The following is a 14,923-nucleotide window of genomic DNA, read 5'->3' on the forward strand; positions in this document are numbered from 1 at the left end:
TGTAAAGCAGCTAGGGCTTATTTTTAGGATGGAGCTTACAGTTCAAGCCTCCTCCAAAATCCTGAAAAATCAAGGTAGGGCTTATTTTTTGGGAAACGGTAGCCGGCCGGCGATATTGTAGATTTTGCATTGGTCCCAGAAACTTTATTACTTTTTTTAGAAGTCAGAATGCCTAGTATCCACTAGAGAGAGATGTTGGAACCACAATGTCCTTGACATACTGGAGCTTATTTACTGTTGAAAACTCTGGCGTTAATTGGGCCAGAAAACTTGCAAACCTGCTTTGTGCCATATTCCCTACGTGTTTTAGACCTTATCAGGCATTTTTGGTTTCAATGTCTGACAAAGGGTATTCCTTCATTTAAAAAGAAAATGGGTGCGTAGCCTAAATTACAAAAAAATTGCTGCAAATGTTGGCATACTTTTTGGTGTAAATTGAGCCAACTAAAAGGTGGTCTACACTTAGACTAGATTGTCTTAAAATTCAACAGATTTCTCATTCAACAGAGCTACTGTGATAAACTGATGCGTTTTAAGACTATCTAATCCAGTGCTTTCCAAACTTTTTCAGCCATAGAGCCCTTTTTAAAGCAAAAGTTTCTCCTGGAGCCCCAAGAAAGCGAGACAGAAGGTGTGGTCAGAGGGAGGGGTTAGGGGCGTGGCTTATCACAACATATGATTTTTACCTCCGTCGTTCTTAAAAGGACAGCGCCGTTTAAGAAAAAAAACAAACTGTGAGGAGCGCTGGATGGGCTATTGCTATACATTATGTTTAAAATTAACATGCTGCAGAATTTAATCCCGCACCTCATGTCAATGTTCTCACGCGTTTTGTGCAGATTCTTTTCACAGAATGTGGATGAGATTTTCAAAATCACATCTACTTTGCTGCTACTGTAAATTTTGTAGCAAATCTGTCCTGTGTAGTAATTGTGACCTCCTATATTTGTGACCCCAGTAGTAGTAGTGTCCCCTATATTGGCCCCAGTAGTACTAGGGTCCCCCATTGCCGCTCCAGTAGTAATAAGCCCCCCCCCCCCATTGGCATCCCAGTAGTGATAGGGTCCCTCATTTTGGCTCCAGTAGTATTAGGGTCCCTTATTTCAGCCCCACTAGTAATAAGGTCTCTGATTGCTGCCCCAGTAGTGATAGTGTCGCCTATATCAGCTCCAGTAGTAATAGTGTCGCCTATATCAGCCACAGTACTGATAGTGTCGCCTATATCGGCCCCAGTAGTAATAGTGTCGCCTATATCGGCCCCAGTAGTAATAGTGTCGCCTATATCGGCCCCAGTAGTAATAGTGCCGCCTATATCGGCCCCAGTAGTAATAGTGCCGCCTATATCGGCCCCAGTAGTAATAGTGCCGCCTATATCGGCCCCAGTAGTAATAGTGCCGCCTATATCGGCCCCAGTAGTAATAGTGCCGCCTATATCGGCCCCAGTAGTAATAGTGCCGGCTATATCGGCCCCAGTAGTAATAGTGCCGCCTATATCGGCCCCCGTAGTAATAGTGCCGCCTATATCGGCCCCCGTAGTAATAGTGCCGCCTATATCGGCCCCAGTAGTAATAGTGCCGCCTATATCGGCCCCAGTAGTAATAGTGCCGCCTATATCGGCCCCAGTAGTAATAGTGCCGCCTATATCGGCCCCCGTAGTAATAGTGCCGCCTATATCGGCCCCAGTAGTGATAGTGCCGCCTATATCGGCCCCAGTAGTGATAGTGCCGCCTATATCGGCCCCAGTAGTGATAGTGCCGCCTATATCGGCCCCAGTAGTGATAGTGCCGCCTATATCGGCCCCAGTAGTGATAGTGCCGCCTATATCGGCCCCAGTAGTATTCGTGCCGCCTATATCGGCCCCAGTAGTATTCGTGCCGCCTATATCGGCCCCAGTAGTATTCGTGCCGCCTATATCGGCCCCAGTAGTATTCGTGCCGCCTATATCGGCCCCAGTAGTATTCGTGCCGCCTATATCGGCCCCAGTAGTATTCGTGCCGCCTATATCGACCCCAGTAGTATTCGTGCCGCCTATATCGGCCCCAGTAGTATTCGTGCCGCCTATATCGGCCCCAGTAGTATTCGTGCCGCCTATATCGGCCCCAGTAGTATTCGTGCCGCCTATATCGGCCCCAGTAGTATTCGTGCCGCCTATATCGGCCCCAGTAGTATTCGTGCCGCCTATATCGGCCCCAGTAGTATTCGTGCCGCCTATATCGGCCCCAGTGGTATTCGTGCCGCCTATATCGGCCCCAGTGGTATTCGTGCCGCCTATATCGGCCCCAGTGGTATTCGTGCCGCCTATATCGGCCCCAGTGGTATTCGTGCCGCCTATATCGGCCCCAGTGGTATTCGTGCCGCCTATATCGGCCCCAGTGGTATTCGTGCCGCCTATATCGGCCCCAGTAGTATTTGTGTCGCCTAGATCGGCCCCAGTAGTATTTGTGTCGCCTAGATCGGCCCCAGTAGTAATAGTGTCGCCTAGATCGGCCCCAGTGGTATTCGTGTCGCCTAGATCGGCCCCAGTGGTATTCGTGTCGCCTAGATCTGCCCCAGTGGTATTCGTGTCGCCTAGATCGGCCCCAGTAGCGATAGGGTCCCCCATTGCTGCTATGCTCTTCAGATGCAGAGAGAGGAAGGGATTTAATTACTTACTACACAGCCTTCGCTGTCTCTGCTGCACCAGATCTCACAGCAGGACATCATCACTTCTCAGAAGATCACAGGCAGCAGAGGTAGAAGGCTGTGAGAATAGGAAGTTGCTTAACCCCTACCTCTCCCTGAAGCTGGAGGTTTAGCAGTGCGGATTACAATAGGGGTGATTGAGACCTCCGTGGGCCCCCTTGGAGTATCAGGCCGAGGCGGTCGTCCCAATTGCCCATATCATTATCCACCATTGGTCCCCACTCTACTCGCCGCTTTAGTAGTGTTGGAATAGCCTGTACTGAGGAAATGAATGTGCAGGGCCTGCGGTCAACATAGCAACGCGGATCACATGACCGGAGCCGGCTCAGGTAATCCGCGCTGCTATGCTAACTGCAAGTCCTGTATGTTTATTTCCTTGTTACAAGCTATTCCAACACCACTAAAGCGGGGACCTAGACCCTCCGCTGGAGCCCCTGATAATTAGTCATGGAGCTCCAGGGCTCAGCGGAGCATACTTTGGGAATCCGTAACTTAAACTAAGGGCCCTTTTACACGGGAAGACTGTCTGGCACAGAAGCGGACAGCCATTCCAGCGATGATGGTTTCTGTGCTGTCATACAGCAGCGATCATCACTCAGTGGATGGAGGCTAAGCGGGCCGGGGATTGTTCCAGCCCATCGCCTACATCCTGCGACTGCCAGTGAGGGGCGGTAAGGGTGAACCGCCGGCGAATCACACCCCCTGAAGCTTTCCGTAGCCCTGCGAATTGCCGCGATTCTCCGCGGTCAGCTTATCAGATAGGGCTGACTGGTGGAGATTCGGAGGCGCCTCCTGCTCCTGGGCGGCGGCTCCCGCTGCGGAGCTTCGTGGCGGGATACTGCAACGCCTGTGGACAGCCGGCCTAAAGTAAGACAGCAGCTGGGCCGAGAATCATCACAACCTCTGTAATACGCTCATCTGAAACTGACCAAAATTAGAACGCTACATATGCTATAAAGCATGGACATAGTCTGCACAAGCTGTCTGCTATGTATGTTTGCAGGCTAAATAGTAAAGATCAATGTAATATTATCTGAGTTATCAGCATTATTTCTCTAAAAGTTTTGTCCACCAGAAAAAAATAACAAATTGTGATTTCAAGAATTGATATGCAATAAAACTATTCAGTTAATCCATTGTGCTGAGCTGTCAACATTCCTTAAAGGGGCTGTCCCAGTTATTTCTTTGTAACTTCCTCTCCCATACCTAAGCATAAAAACAATTGTATGCTCCCCTTTCCGGGATCCCCTCAGTGCTATCGCCACACCCTTCCGTTTCCCCTCTGACCTCTGTACAGGATGTCCCAGGCTGACTATAGCCTGTCAGCACAAACCTGGCATGGAGAACAGAGCTGCAGGAAGAGTGGAGGATACGATCATTTATTGTTTTTATGCATGGAGAGTACAAATAAAAAGAAAAAACCCTTTAATATTGTCACGTCCACCCAGGGCGCCCTGTTCCTGGAACCTGAAACCGTTGTTTAAATTCACACATGGAACACCAAATAGAAATTGAACTGCAAACTGCACTCAGGGGCAGACATAACACAATGACTGACAAACGGCCAAAACGCTCACCTAGCATATCTGCATGCATAACCAAATGGAATAGATTAGGTAAGAGCTATTGGTTCATATTTCGGCCAAGACACTTAAGCCCACGATCCCAGCGACAAGGGGGCTCGTTGTCCCGTGATTTCCTACTCTCACAAGACAACTTCCACTTGAATCCTGCCTGCATGTGGGGCAATTGTCCAAATAGGGATGGCCCCACGCTGGAACCTACAGACCTAACTCATCTAGGAAGGAAAACAATCCAAAGCGGGACAGGACACAGTTCACACCAACACACCCAAGAATACATACTACACGGAACAGGACTGCTCATACATCATGTGTGGCCACCTGCGCAGACCCACAGAACACAATGCATGAAAGCAAAACCCCAGGGTATTGGGAAACCAGGATCCTCTAGCCAGAGGGGCTGGCATATATGTGCAGCAGACCGGTGGTAATTGACTGGCTGGAGAACTCAACGCCCAGCCAGCTCATTTATCCCACACCTGTGAAGGTGTGCTTCTGGAAACCCGTGGAACAGGTCCCAGCAGCACAACCTAACACATATAATGTAATGCAGCATCAGACTGTTTTCAGATCTTTCCCTTTGCTCGACTAATGAGCTTCTTTGAATGCTCCTTCATTATTCCTCTAGCGTGTCTGTAGGACATTCAAACGGCTCAGACACTCAAAGACCATTTCTACTTCCATTTACGTGGGTGCGAGGTTCAGGCTCACTTACGCCCTCCAATGCTATTTTGCGTTTAAATTTTCAGACCATTTGTAAATTTGCTACAAGAATAATTCCTTTCCCTAGCAAGACTGCGGGGATTGCTGGAGTAATGGGTGGCGACTTAACAATGGAGTTGTCTTTGAGAGCATTTCCCTCGTATAGTTATTTACACAGAGCAGGTACAGCTAGGGGCACAAGCTGTGTTATGCATATTCGGGTCTTGCCATTGCTTCATAAGTATGCAGGAGTGTGGCTGGAATTTTTATCTGCTGCTTTCTACTTCGCATTGCGCCAGGTTTGTCTCCACCAGACACCAGATGTATTTTATGGCTGTGAGAAGACAGAATGCCTAACAGCTGGAGTATCATGGCAATAAAACGGAGATTTACACATCAATCCAGAAACAACAAACGCACAAAAAATTCTGTTTAATTAACGTTTGATTTTTTTTTCTCTTTGATCCTTAGATGCAGCATCTGGATCTGGAGAAGGTGGTAAGTTGTGTTTTTTTAAATTCTCAAATTGTATGTATCTTAAAAGAACGGTCTATTGTACACAGCCAAACTCCGTGAACAGGAAGTATGGAAGTTTAATTTAGTCTCCTTTTAGTTCCATGTAGCAAAAGACAAAAATGACAGAGGAGCCGTGTATAAACAGACCTTCATCTTCGTTTAGATTGTGCTTATTAAAAGGAAAACGAGTATGTTGTACATTTACAAATGGAAACCTAGCCATGGGGATATCCGCAAAAGGCCAAACCCAACAATTACTCCCAACGGCCATACTAACCAATATACAGATACAAAGATGCACAAGGGCAGGTATGCATCACTTCCCAACAAAATGCAGAAACGTAAATTGCTATACCAGTGTAAGATATGGATGACCAACCACTCCCACAACTACCACATATCGGTTGCTTAGTAGTATGCTTCACATAGATAAGGTATACTAGGGTGCTGTCACATCCAATCTGGACTCGCTGGATCCGAAAACCTGAAGGGCTCACAGGCTGTGAACAAACAGACCGCAAGTACACACAAAACAGTGGGAAACAATAAAGGAAACTGATGCCAGGAAAAACTGGAGTATAAACTTTTTTCACAGGAAAGGGACCTCCCTCTCTGCAGATTACCCACCCTGACAAGGGCGAACCTGACCACATACCTAGGCCACCAGCAGACTCTACGTAGGATAGGAGAAATCCACAGCAAGCAAGATATCAACGATAATAATCTCAGTGCTTAGCTTTGAGAAAAAACAGGAGATCCAGCACCAACCTCTAACTAACTTCCACCACAGTCAGCGGGAGACTGAATTAAACAGCCCTGAGTTAAGCAGCAGGCCAGGTTAAATAGTCCTCGCAAATTACCCACAGGTGAGACCAAGCAAGTCTTCCCTAATACCACTCCCACCAGAGCCAGAAGATGGAGAGAACCAAAGAAGACCTGAACTAGATGACTAGAAAGGAACAGATCCCAGAACCGCCGCAACGGGTGCCAGTCCCACTTGCAGCTGATTATTGACTCCACATATGGTTCAGCCCAGAGTCGGGGTGTCCAGTGTGGTTTACTTGTGAGGTGCAGGGTAGCCTGCCAGACTGACTCATATGGGGCATCATTAATGGGGCACCACACATATCAGCAGGACTGGCACCCTTTGTATGCCTTATCTATGTGCAAGTATAATACTAAGCAGCTGCCCCCATATATGGTAGGTATGGAATGGCTGTTCCTCAGTATATTTGTGCAATGCTCCACCGTATAGCAATCTGCCTGTTTCATTCTTCTGGGAAGTGGTGCTTATATCTGCCCCTGTGTATCTTCGTATCAGTATATTGGTCTGTATGGCCACTACTAGTGCTATCTGGTTATTATATACACCATGTAGAAGGTGTAGCAGGAAGCTATGGCTCAGAGGGCTGGCATTGCTCCTCTTTAATCTAGCCCATCCATGTCTGGGCACTAGGAGACCTATCAATGTCACTATCTGAGACATCGGAGCGCGACGCTTACTGCTCAGTCGGATAATGTCGTCCCGTACAGCTAAACAATGCATGCATTTACAAGGCAGCTCTCTGCACATGCTGCGTGGCCACAGGGCTGTGCCGCATGCGGGACTGAAGGGCTGTCTTTAGAAATGGGCAGTATGCTTCAACGGTTTGGCAGCGTTCAATTTTGAGCCGGCTACTTCTTGTAGTGACAGAGAGCCCACTACCCGGGCATTGAGATATCTTGTGGCGTCCTTGACAAGGGACTACCTGGTGGATGTCTAGAGGGTGGAGATGGCTACGGCTATGATTGATCCGTCGGAAGAGGCAAGTGCAGTACTCCAATGACCAAACGGGCAGTGCCAGCCGCAACAAGAATAAAGGTGTTCAGTAAAGTCAGCTGGTCCAGAAGAGGCCGGTCAGGAGATTCGGAGCACTGAGGTCGAAGATGGCTATAAAAAGGGCATTCAGTGGTCAGCCCCAGCACTTATATGAATCCTGAGCCTGCTGAGCTGGACCCTCGGACTTTGGACTATGAGATGCAGGAACTTTTTAGCAATATTTTTCTTCCTTAAACGAGCATCATTTAGTTTGAAAACTCTGTTTATAATGCTGGAAATGACCTTGAACTGTCCCACTAATCAGATATATATGTGATAAATGGAAGTACAATGGAGCAGATGATATACAGCAAGTAAAGCCAGGGGGTACAGACCAGCACAGCTCAGCGCACCCCAAGACTTGTTTCATCTGGTGCTTCACCCAGCAGTCATTTGTATGGAATGACCAGATAGCACCATATCACCATGGGTAGAGTTATGTTTTTAATGTACCAATTTTAAAAAAATCTAATCTAAAGATGGATGCATGTATTTGTGTGTGTGTATGTATGTATGTATGTATGTATGTATGTGTGTGTGTGTGTATATATATATATATATATATATATATATATATATATATAGTGGTTCTGTTCATGCATGTTGTATGTTCGGTTTCGCTCAGTTGACTCCTTTTAGTTTCAGTATGATCAGTGACTGTCTAATAGAAGACCGATGGAATGAGCGAGTTATTCTGCTACCTAGTGTCCATTACTCATATGTGCTACTTACATACGATGTGAATGCTGTCGCTCATAGTATTACAGGGGTCCGTGCTATGCTCAGCCACCAATGGAGTATGTGCCACAGGGGCAGAGCATCTGACTCATGCCAGTTTCTTGGAAACCCTGCCCGGGTATTCTGCCCTGATTTTTGTCTCCAAAAGAACTTCATAGTTGGCATACATGGTGGTAGGGAACTGTCCTAAGAGCCACGGAAAGTGAGTGGAGAAGAAGGCAAATCATGTATTCTCCTCTACTTTAAGGTGACTACCCACTACAGTCTTTTTTTCACTGCGAAATTCGCAGCATTTTTTCTTCTGCAGGGGTCTATGGGACTTGTAATGTTAAAATCGCGATCGCGCAAAATCGCAATTTACCACGAAATCGCGATTTTGCGCGATCGCGATTTTAACATTACAAGTCCCATAGACCCCTGCTGGAAAAAAACGCAACTTTCGCAGTGAAAAAAACTGTAGTGGGTAGTCACCCTTAGGTTGCAAAATCCAACACCAAGGACAGAGAAAAATAAGCCATGCTACTGACTTAGTAGGCTTACTATTGTTAGCCTAATTTGCCCTCTCATTCATCTCCCACACTATTTGGTTGGCCTTAAGCCTCATTTACACGCAAAGATGATCACTCAAAATTTGTTCAAAAGATAGCTTGAATAATGCCCATTAGTAGCTTATTAGCGTCATTTGCACGTAAATGAGCCTCCGTTCTCAGTATGCAGATAACAGCAGGTGGTCCGTTATTTGCTTACAGCTCCATTGTTCTCCCGCGGGACAGCAGCTGAAACAATGTTATCAGCGCTCCTGCAGTGAATCACAGCCTGAGGTCCCTGCTTCCAGCAGGCCAGACGAACGATCGTTTTTATGCTGAACTAAAAATCATCGTTCGGCAGAAAAGAGAACAATGGCAGCATTGACCAGCAACGATTATCGCTCAAAAGTCATCGTTTGAACAAATTTTGAGAGATCTAATCGTTGTGTGTGAATGGCCCTTTAATATGTGTGTTTGAGATAGGGAAATATGATTGTAAGCCATTTGTGTGAGTGGTGATCTCTTACAGGACTGAGGAATATGAGGGCCTATATAAACAATGGGAAATAAGTAAATAAAAGAGACAAGGAGAAGAGATAACTATAGGCTCAGTGGTGGTGGTCCGACCACTGGGACCTTCACCAATCATCAGAACAGGGGGTCATGTTAGTGATCAGCAAAAACAGTCATCAGGCATCTTTACAGTTATTGCCTAAAGCTATTTTTTTGCTGCTCGCTAACAGTAACACCAGATCCCTGACTCCTATCATATCATCCCATTTGACATCTCAACTTGAAACTTCCTCCAGGATAAATTCCAGCTGATTGAGATTGAAGCTATTTTGCCTCGAAACGCGTCACATGCTGCCATGTAATAAAGGTCTTCACTTAATACCATTCTCAGGTCCACTTTCCCTTTTGTGGTTCACGCCAAGATCCTCGTTCTTCGTTCTTCTCTTCCATTAGATAATAGTAGGTTGTTGGTTGACTGAGTAATTATCTTGTGGTCGATGGTTCGTAGCCATGCACATTTGCCTATTGTCTGTTACAGTTGTCCAGACTGGCCTCACATGTTCAGTGATGCTGGGCAATAGACAACAGATCTTTTTTGGAAGGTTCTTTCAAAAAAAGATCATTCGTACAACTCCTGGAAGAAAATTTTGAACGGGGCCAACTTCATTCCAGACGAAAGCAATCTAGCTGTTGGCTAAAATGATCGTTCGCTGTTGAATTTCGCTTGATGAAAGCCTCCATTTTCATGAACTTTCATCTTGTGTGTATGGGCACGTTAGGCCTCTACTGATCAGATTATTTGTGTTTAACCCTTTCCAATCCAATTTGTATCCTGGTTTTCCTAGGGGGCTTACTCTTTTCTGCTGTTATACAACGGCGCTATCTGCTGGCTAAAGCCAGTACTGCATGAGGTGACACGTTGGATAGGCTCTGACAGCAGAGAGGCTGGCAATATACAATAAGAGAACCCCGACGGACGTCTTCCAACATCGAAGCTGTACAGCCTTAAATCATAATGTCTTCAGACGTCAGACAGTGGATTGGAAAGGGTTAAATATGCATTTGGTGCCATGCACTGCTAAAGCTAGGTTCACGCTTTGTGGCCAAGGTGCAAAACCATGCAAACATATCGATCGTCTGGGTTTTTGCAAATCGATTGCTGATAAAGTAATGTGATTGTTAACCGCCACATGTTTTGCAGCTGAGCAGCATGAAACAACTTTTAGCTGCAATCAATTTAAAAACCACATTGAGCTTCATGTCTACATGGTCTTTGACCCCTTTCACACGGGCGCTCCGAAAGAAAATGGCATGAACCCAGCTGCATCCCCCATTTTCTCAACCATTCAGATGGCCAGGCTGCGGCGCAGCCCGAAATACTGTCGGACAGGGGGAGAGAGTTCAGCTCTGCTAAACTCCCTCCCCCTCTCCGCCCCTTGTCAGCTGCCAGCAAAGGGAGGGGGCTGGAGCTTAGCAGAGCTAGTCGTGCTAAACTTCTCCCCCTCTGCCTGCTGGCGGCTCCCACTGGGTAAGCGCGGCCAAAACATAGGACAAGTCGTATCTTTTCCCGTCATGCGTAAAAGTGGCTGTAGAAATCGGCACTCTATGTGCTATTTTTCCAGACTGCCAATTTTACACGCCACAAAATTGCCCATCTGAACGAATATATCGGAATCCAATGCTTAAGGTGGTTGCGATTTTCGGCCGATGTTTTATCGCGGCAAAATCGCCGTGATAAAACGCGCATGTGAATAAAGCCTTAGCCACGTCCCAGACACACCTTGGCTGTGTCGCAACTACAATGTGTAAACCAGCGTAACCACGTAGACTTTAGTGAACCCATAATAAGATCCCTAAAAAATAGGGGAATTCGGACAAAGAAAAATGTTGGTATAAAAGGAAAATGCGAGATGTTGGATCGGCGTCATTATGTAGCCAAGTAACCCGCGTCACCTGGTCTGTAGGACATGGATCTGGAAGGTAAAGTAATGGTGAAAACTATAAAAATGACGGTAATTAATGCCATATCCTCAGTATTAGCGAACAGCATCCATAAATAGATAGAACGCTCAAGCTTCACACTCACTCGTGGTAAAACGTGGCTCTTGTGACGCTTACCAACGTATTAATCAGCAAAGTCAGTTCCTCTCCAATTAGTCATATTGGATAAACAGTATCTGAATGTAATGTACAAACACAGCCCTGATCGCACAGCTTGAACTCCTCCAAATCTTCACGATTGGCTGTTTCCCCTTCAGTATAGTCTGCGCTGGTAAGTACGAAAAACTTGACATTTAGCTTCTCTAATAATACCGTGAATTGGAGGAGCCGGGAACAAAGCTCGGAAAAAGCAGATGCCTTTAAGTCTGAAAAGTGCCCCCCGCGGTGTCCCACGACAAGCGGATTTAGCACAGTGTCAAAGTTAATATCCAGCGTGAGTGTTTGATCCGTCCACAATAAATCACACACCATGAATCATTTGGCCTCTTCTCCTCTGGTGGGCAGCTCATCTTAGGGCGACCGTCCACCTCGCCAAGAGCCACTGCTCCAATTATAATTAGAAGGTTACAAGGAAAGTATAAAACTGACACTTTTATTGTCTCCCGGTGTAATTAATATTTGGTTTAAAAACGAACAGCGACAGAAGGAAACAAAACATGTTGTCTCTCCGTTCCACCACCTTCTTCTTTCAGTGTCCATATAGAGCTGCCGTATTCATGCCGCATGTGACCATAAGGGCAACGTTACAATCCTGAGAACCAGGTGCATTTGCTCACAATGTATCCCTTTAACATGTTCTACTCATCGTAAATATCCCACATCTGTACAATGTGCACATCCATTTATTCTTGGTATCGCACTCCGACTCCTCGATCCAGCTGTGTGTAGGGGAGGAATCCACGGCTCACCTTCCAAGCTGCAGACACGGTTCAAAGCATATTCATTGAAAAGTCAGATGAAGATGTCCTCTGTTTTTCCATCCACATGTATTCTACTACTACTCAAGACTCCAAACAAATAGAAGCACAACTTTTTGGTCAAAGGGACCTTTCTTAAACTATATCTGCATCTGCACAAGAGTTTTGGAGGAAGTTCCTTCCAATGTGCCAACCACTGATTACTGGACACAAGGGCTTTTATTTATGGATATTGGTGTATATCCCGTCAATTCTTTTTAGAACTTGATAGAATAGTAGAGTTGGAAGGGACCTCCAGGGTCATCGGGTCCAACCCCCTGCTCAGTACAGGATTCACTGAGGCCTTAGTCAGACGGGCGTTTTTTCGCACGATTTGCGGATCGCATGACGGATGCGCATCCGCAAATCGCGTGACCGGTGCCCGAAAATCGCCCGAAAATCTGCTCCTAGCCGCGTTTCATTAGAAACGGGCCGGAACTGTCCAGCGCATTGCATTCAATGGAGCCGGCAATACAGCCGGCTCCATTGAAAGCAATGCGCTGTGGGCGAGTGTGGGATGAATTGTCGGGAAGGGCTTAAATATATAAGCCCTTCCCTGCAATTCATCCAGAAAAGTGTTAAAATAAAAAAAATATATATATACTCACCTGCTCCCGGCAGCTGCTCTCAGCGCTGAGCCAATCAGGGGGCAGGTCTGACTCACACCCACTGCAGGCCGGCCGCGCTGAACTCCAGCTGCCTTGAGCAGGTGAGTATATATATATATATATATATATTTTTTTTTTATTTTAACACTTTTCTGGATGAATTGCAGGGAAGGGCTTATATATTTAAGCCCTTCCCGACAATTCATCCCACACTCGCCCGCAGCCCATTGCTTTCAATGGAGCCGGCTGTATTGCCGGCTCCATTGAATTCAGTGGGCAAACATCGTTCTCTGCCACAGCTGTGGCAGAGAAGAATGATTTGTCTTCTATATGTTCTCAATGGGGTCGGCGCTGCTGCAGCCGGCCCCATTGAGCGCATATAGAGAAGAGAACAGGAATCGCAGATAGGTGCGATCTGCGATTTCTGTTCTATAATTTATCGGACGAGCACATAAAAAGCGCCCATGTGTCCGATACCATTGCAAAGCAATGGTTTTAAAAAATCGCCGGACGCATGCGCGAAAAAACGCCCGTCTGACTAAGGCCTAAATTATCCCAGACAGATGTCTGTCTGGCCTCTGAAGACTTCCATTGAAGGAGAACTCCCCACCTCCTGTGGCAACCAGTTCCACTCATTGATCCTCCTCACTGTCTAATATCTAATTTGTGTCTCCTCCCTTTCAGTTTCATCCCATTGCTTCAAGTTGTTCCTTGAGCAAATGAGAATGGCTAATAGTGTTAAACTGCGCCAAATTTAGAAAAGTGGTGCATGGACTTGTAAACTAGCGAAATGTTACACTTCAATTGAACTAGGAAAGATGTGCCAAAAATGTGCCAGTTTTCGCAAAGCAGCGCTGCGTACTCCAAAAATGTGCCAGTTTTGTATTCTGAACTATCTTTTCCACCACAAATTAAATTCTGATTTATATACTAATATACGAAATAGCCAGCAGTCTAAATATTGATTTTTAACACATAAAAACATGAAAAAACACCCTATTCATGTAGTTTATTTTGTGCAAAAAAATATACCAATATCCGCCTAACATGCCCCAAAATTATGCCAGTTTGCATTCGAAAATGTTTTACACCGAAAATTTTATTTTGCATCATTTAGTAATACAAAATAATTAGTCAACAGTCAAAATAATAATGATAAATAAAAAAATGGAGACAAAGTAAAGAGAAAAACCCTATCCATGTGGTTGGATTTGAGACGAAAAATGTTTAAAAACCAGCATGTGCCAAATATTTGCACCAAATGCCTCTTTTTTTTCACCAACTTTCATTTAGTTTTATTAGCGCCACTTTTTACCGAATTTAAAACAGTCCATTTTCTGCCTCCAACTGATGTCATCACAGATCCTGGTAGCTGCTGTTCACTTATCCAATATACAGTACTTTCTACCAAAGTGCAGAATGGCTCCTCCCACAGCAGTGATGTCACCACAGGTCCTTCAGCCTGCTGGATCTCTGTGGTGGTAGTAGGTCAGTGTCTCCTGTCAGGATCGTTGAGTTGTGTTCATTTTGTTATTTTTGCCCTCCTTTTCCAAGAGCCCTAACTTTGTGCTTCTTCTGTCAGTCAGGCTCTGTGTTTAATATATTCTGTAGGACTTGCAATGACATCACCAGGTGCAGAGCGATGATGTAGTATCTTCTCCAGTATACAGTACTTTCTGCCAAATTCTTTAATGGCTCCTCCCACAGTAGTGATGTCACCGCAGGTCCTTCAGCCCGCCAGATCTCTATGGGTGGTGGTAGATCGGTGTTTCCTGACAGGACCGCTGAGTTGTCTCTAAGATAATAACAACTTAGTTGTATACTCATTTTGTTATTTTTGGCCTCCCTTTCCAAGAGCCCTAACTTTGTTCTTCTGTGGGTCAGGCTCTGTGTTATATATATGCTGTAGGACCTGCGATGACATCACCAGGAGTGGAGCATGAGGAGCACACACAAACATACATACAAACGGAGAAGTGGTCATTAGTAGTTTGATGATGCCAAAAACTGTCCATTAACCTGCTATGGAACTCGACCGTCCATGATAATGAATAAACCTACAAGAGCATCCCCTCCCGAAACTGAGGAAACGAAATATTTAGTAGTTGTTTGTAAATGATTGAGTAAATGATGCTCTGACATTTCTAGGGCAGCTGAAGTAAAGCGTATATAGTGTCCATTACAGTTGAGGAGTCGTCGTGAACAGCAGATCTGCTGCGCAATGATACACCCGCACCTC

General features: G+C 45.7%; 1 protein-coding gene across 1 annotated transcript in view; it reads left to right on the forward strand.

The window, feature by feature from the left end:
• TMEFF1 (transmembrane protein with EGF like and two follistatin like domains 1) overlaps positions 1-14,923 on the forward strand; it is a 186,935-nt gene that overhangs the window by 124,397 nt on the left and 47,615 nt on the right. The window contains exon 4 of the mRNA XM_066579221.1: positions 5,439-5,465. Within this exon, the coding sequence (XP_066435318.1) occupies positions 5,439-5,465 (27 nt within the window). The remainder of the gene's footprint in view (positions 1-5,438; positions 5,466-14,923) is intronic.

This window comes from Eleutherodactylus coqui, chromosome 9 (assembly GCF_035609145.1).
Source record: "Eleutherodactylus coqui strain aEleCoq1 chromosome 9, aEleCoq1.hap1, whole genome shotgun sequence".
Taxonomy (NCBI): domain Eukaryota; kingdom Metazoa; phylum Chordata; class Amphibia; order Anura; family Eleutherodactylidae; genus Eleutherodactylus; species Eleutherodactylus coqui.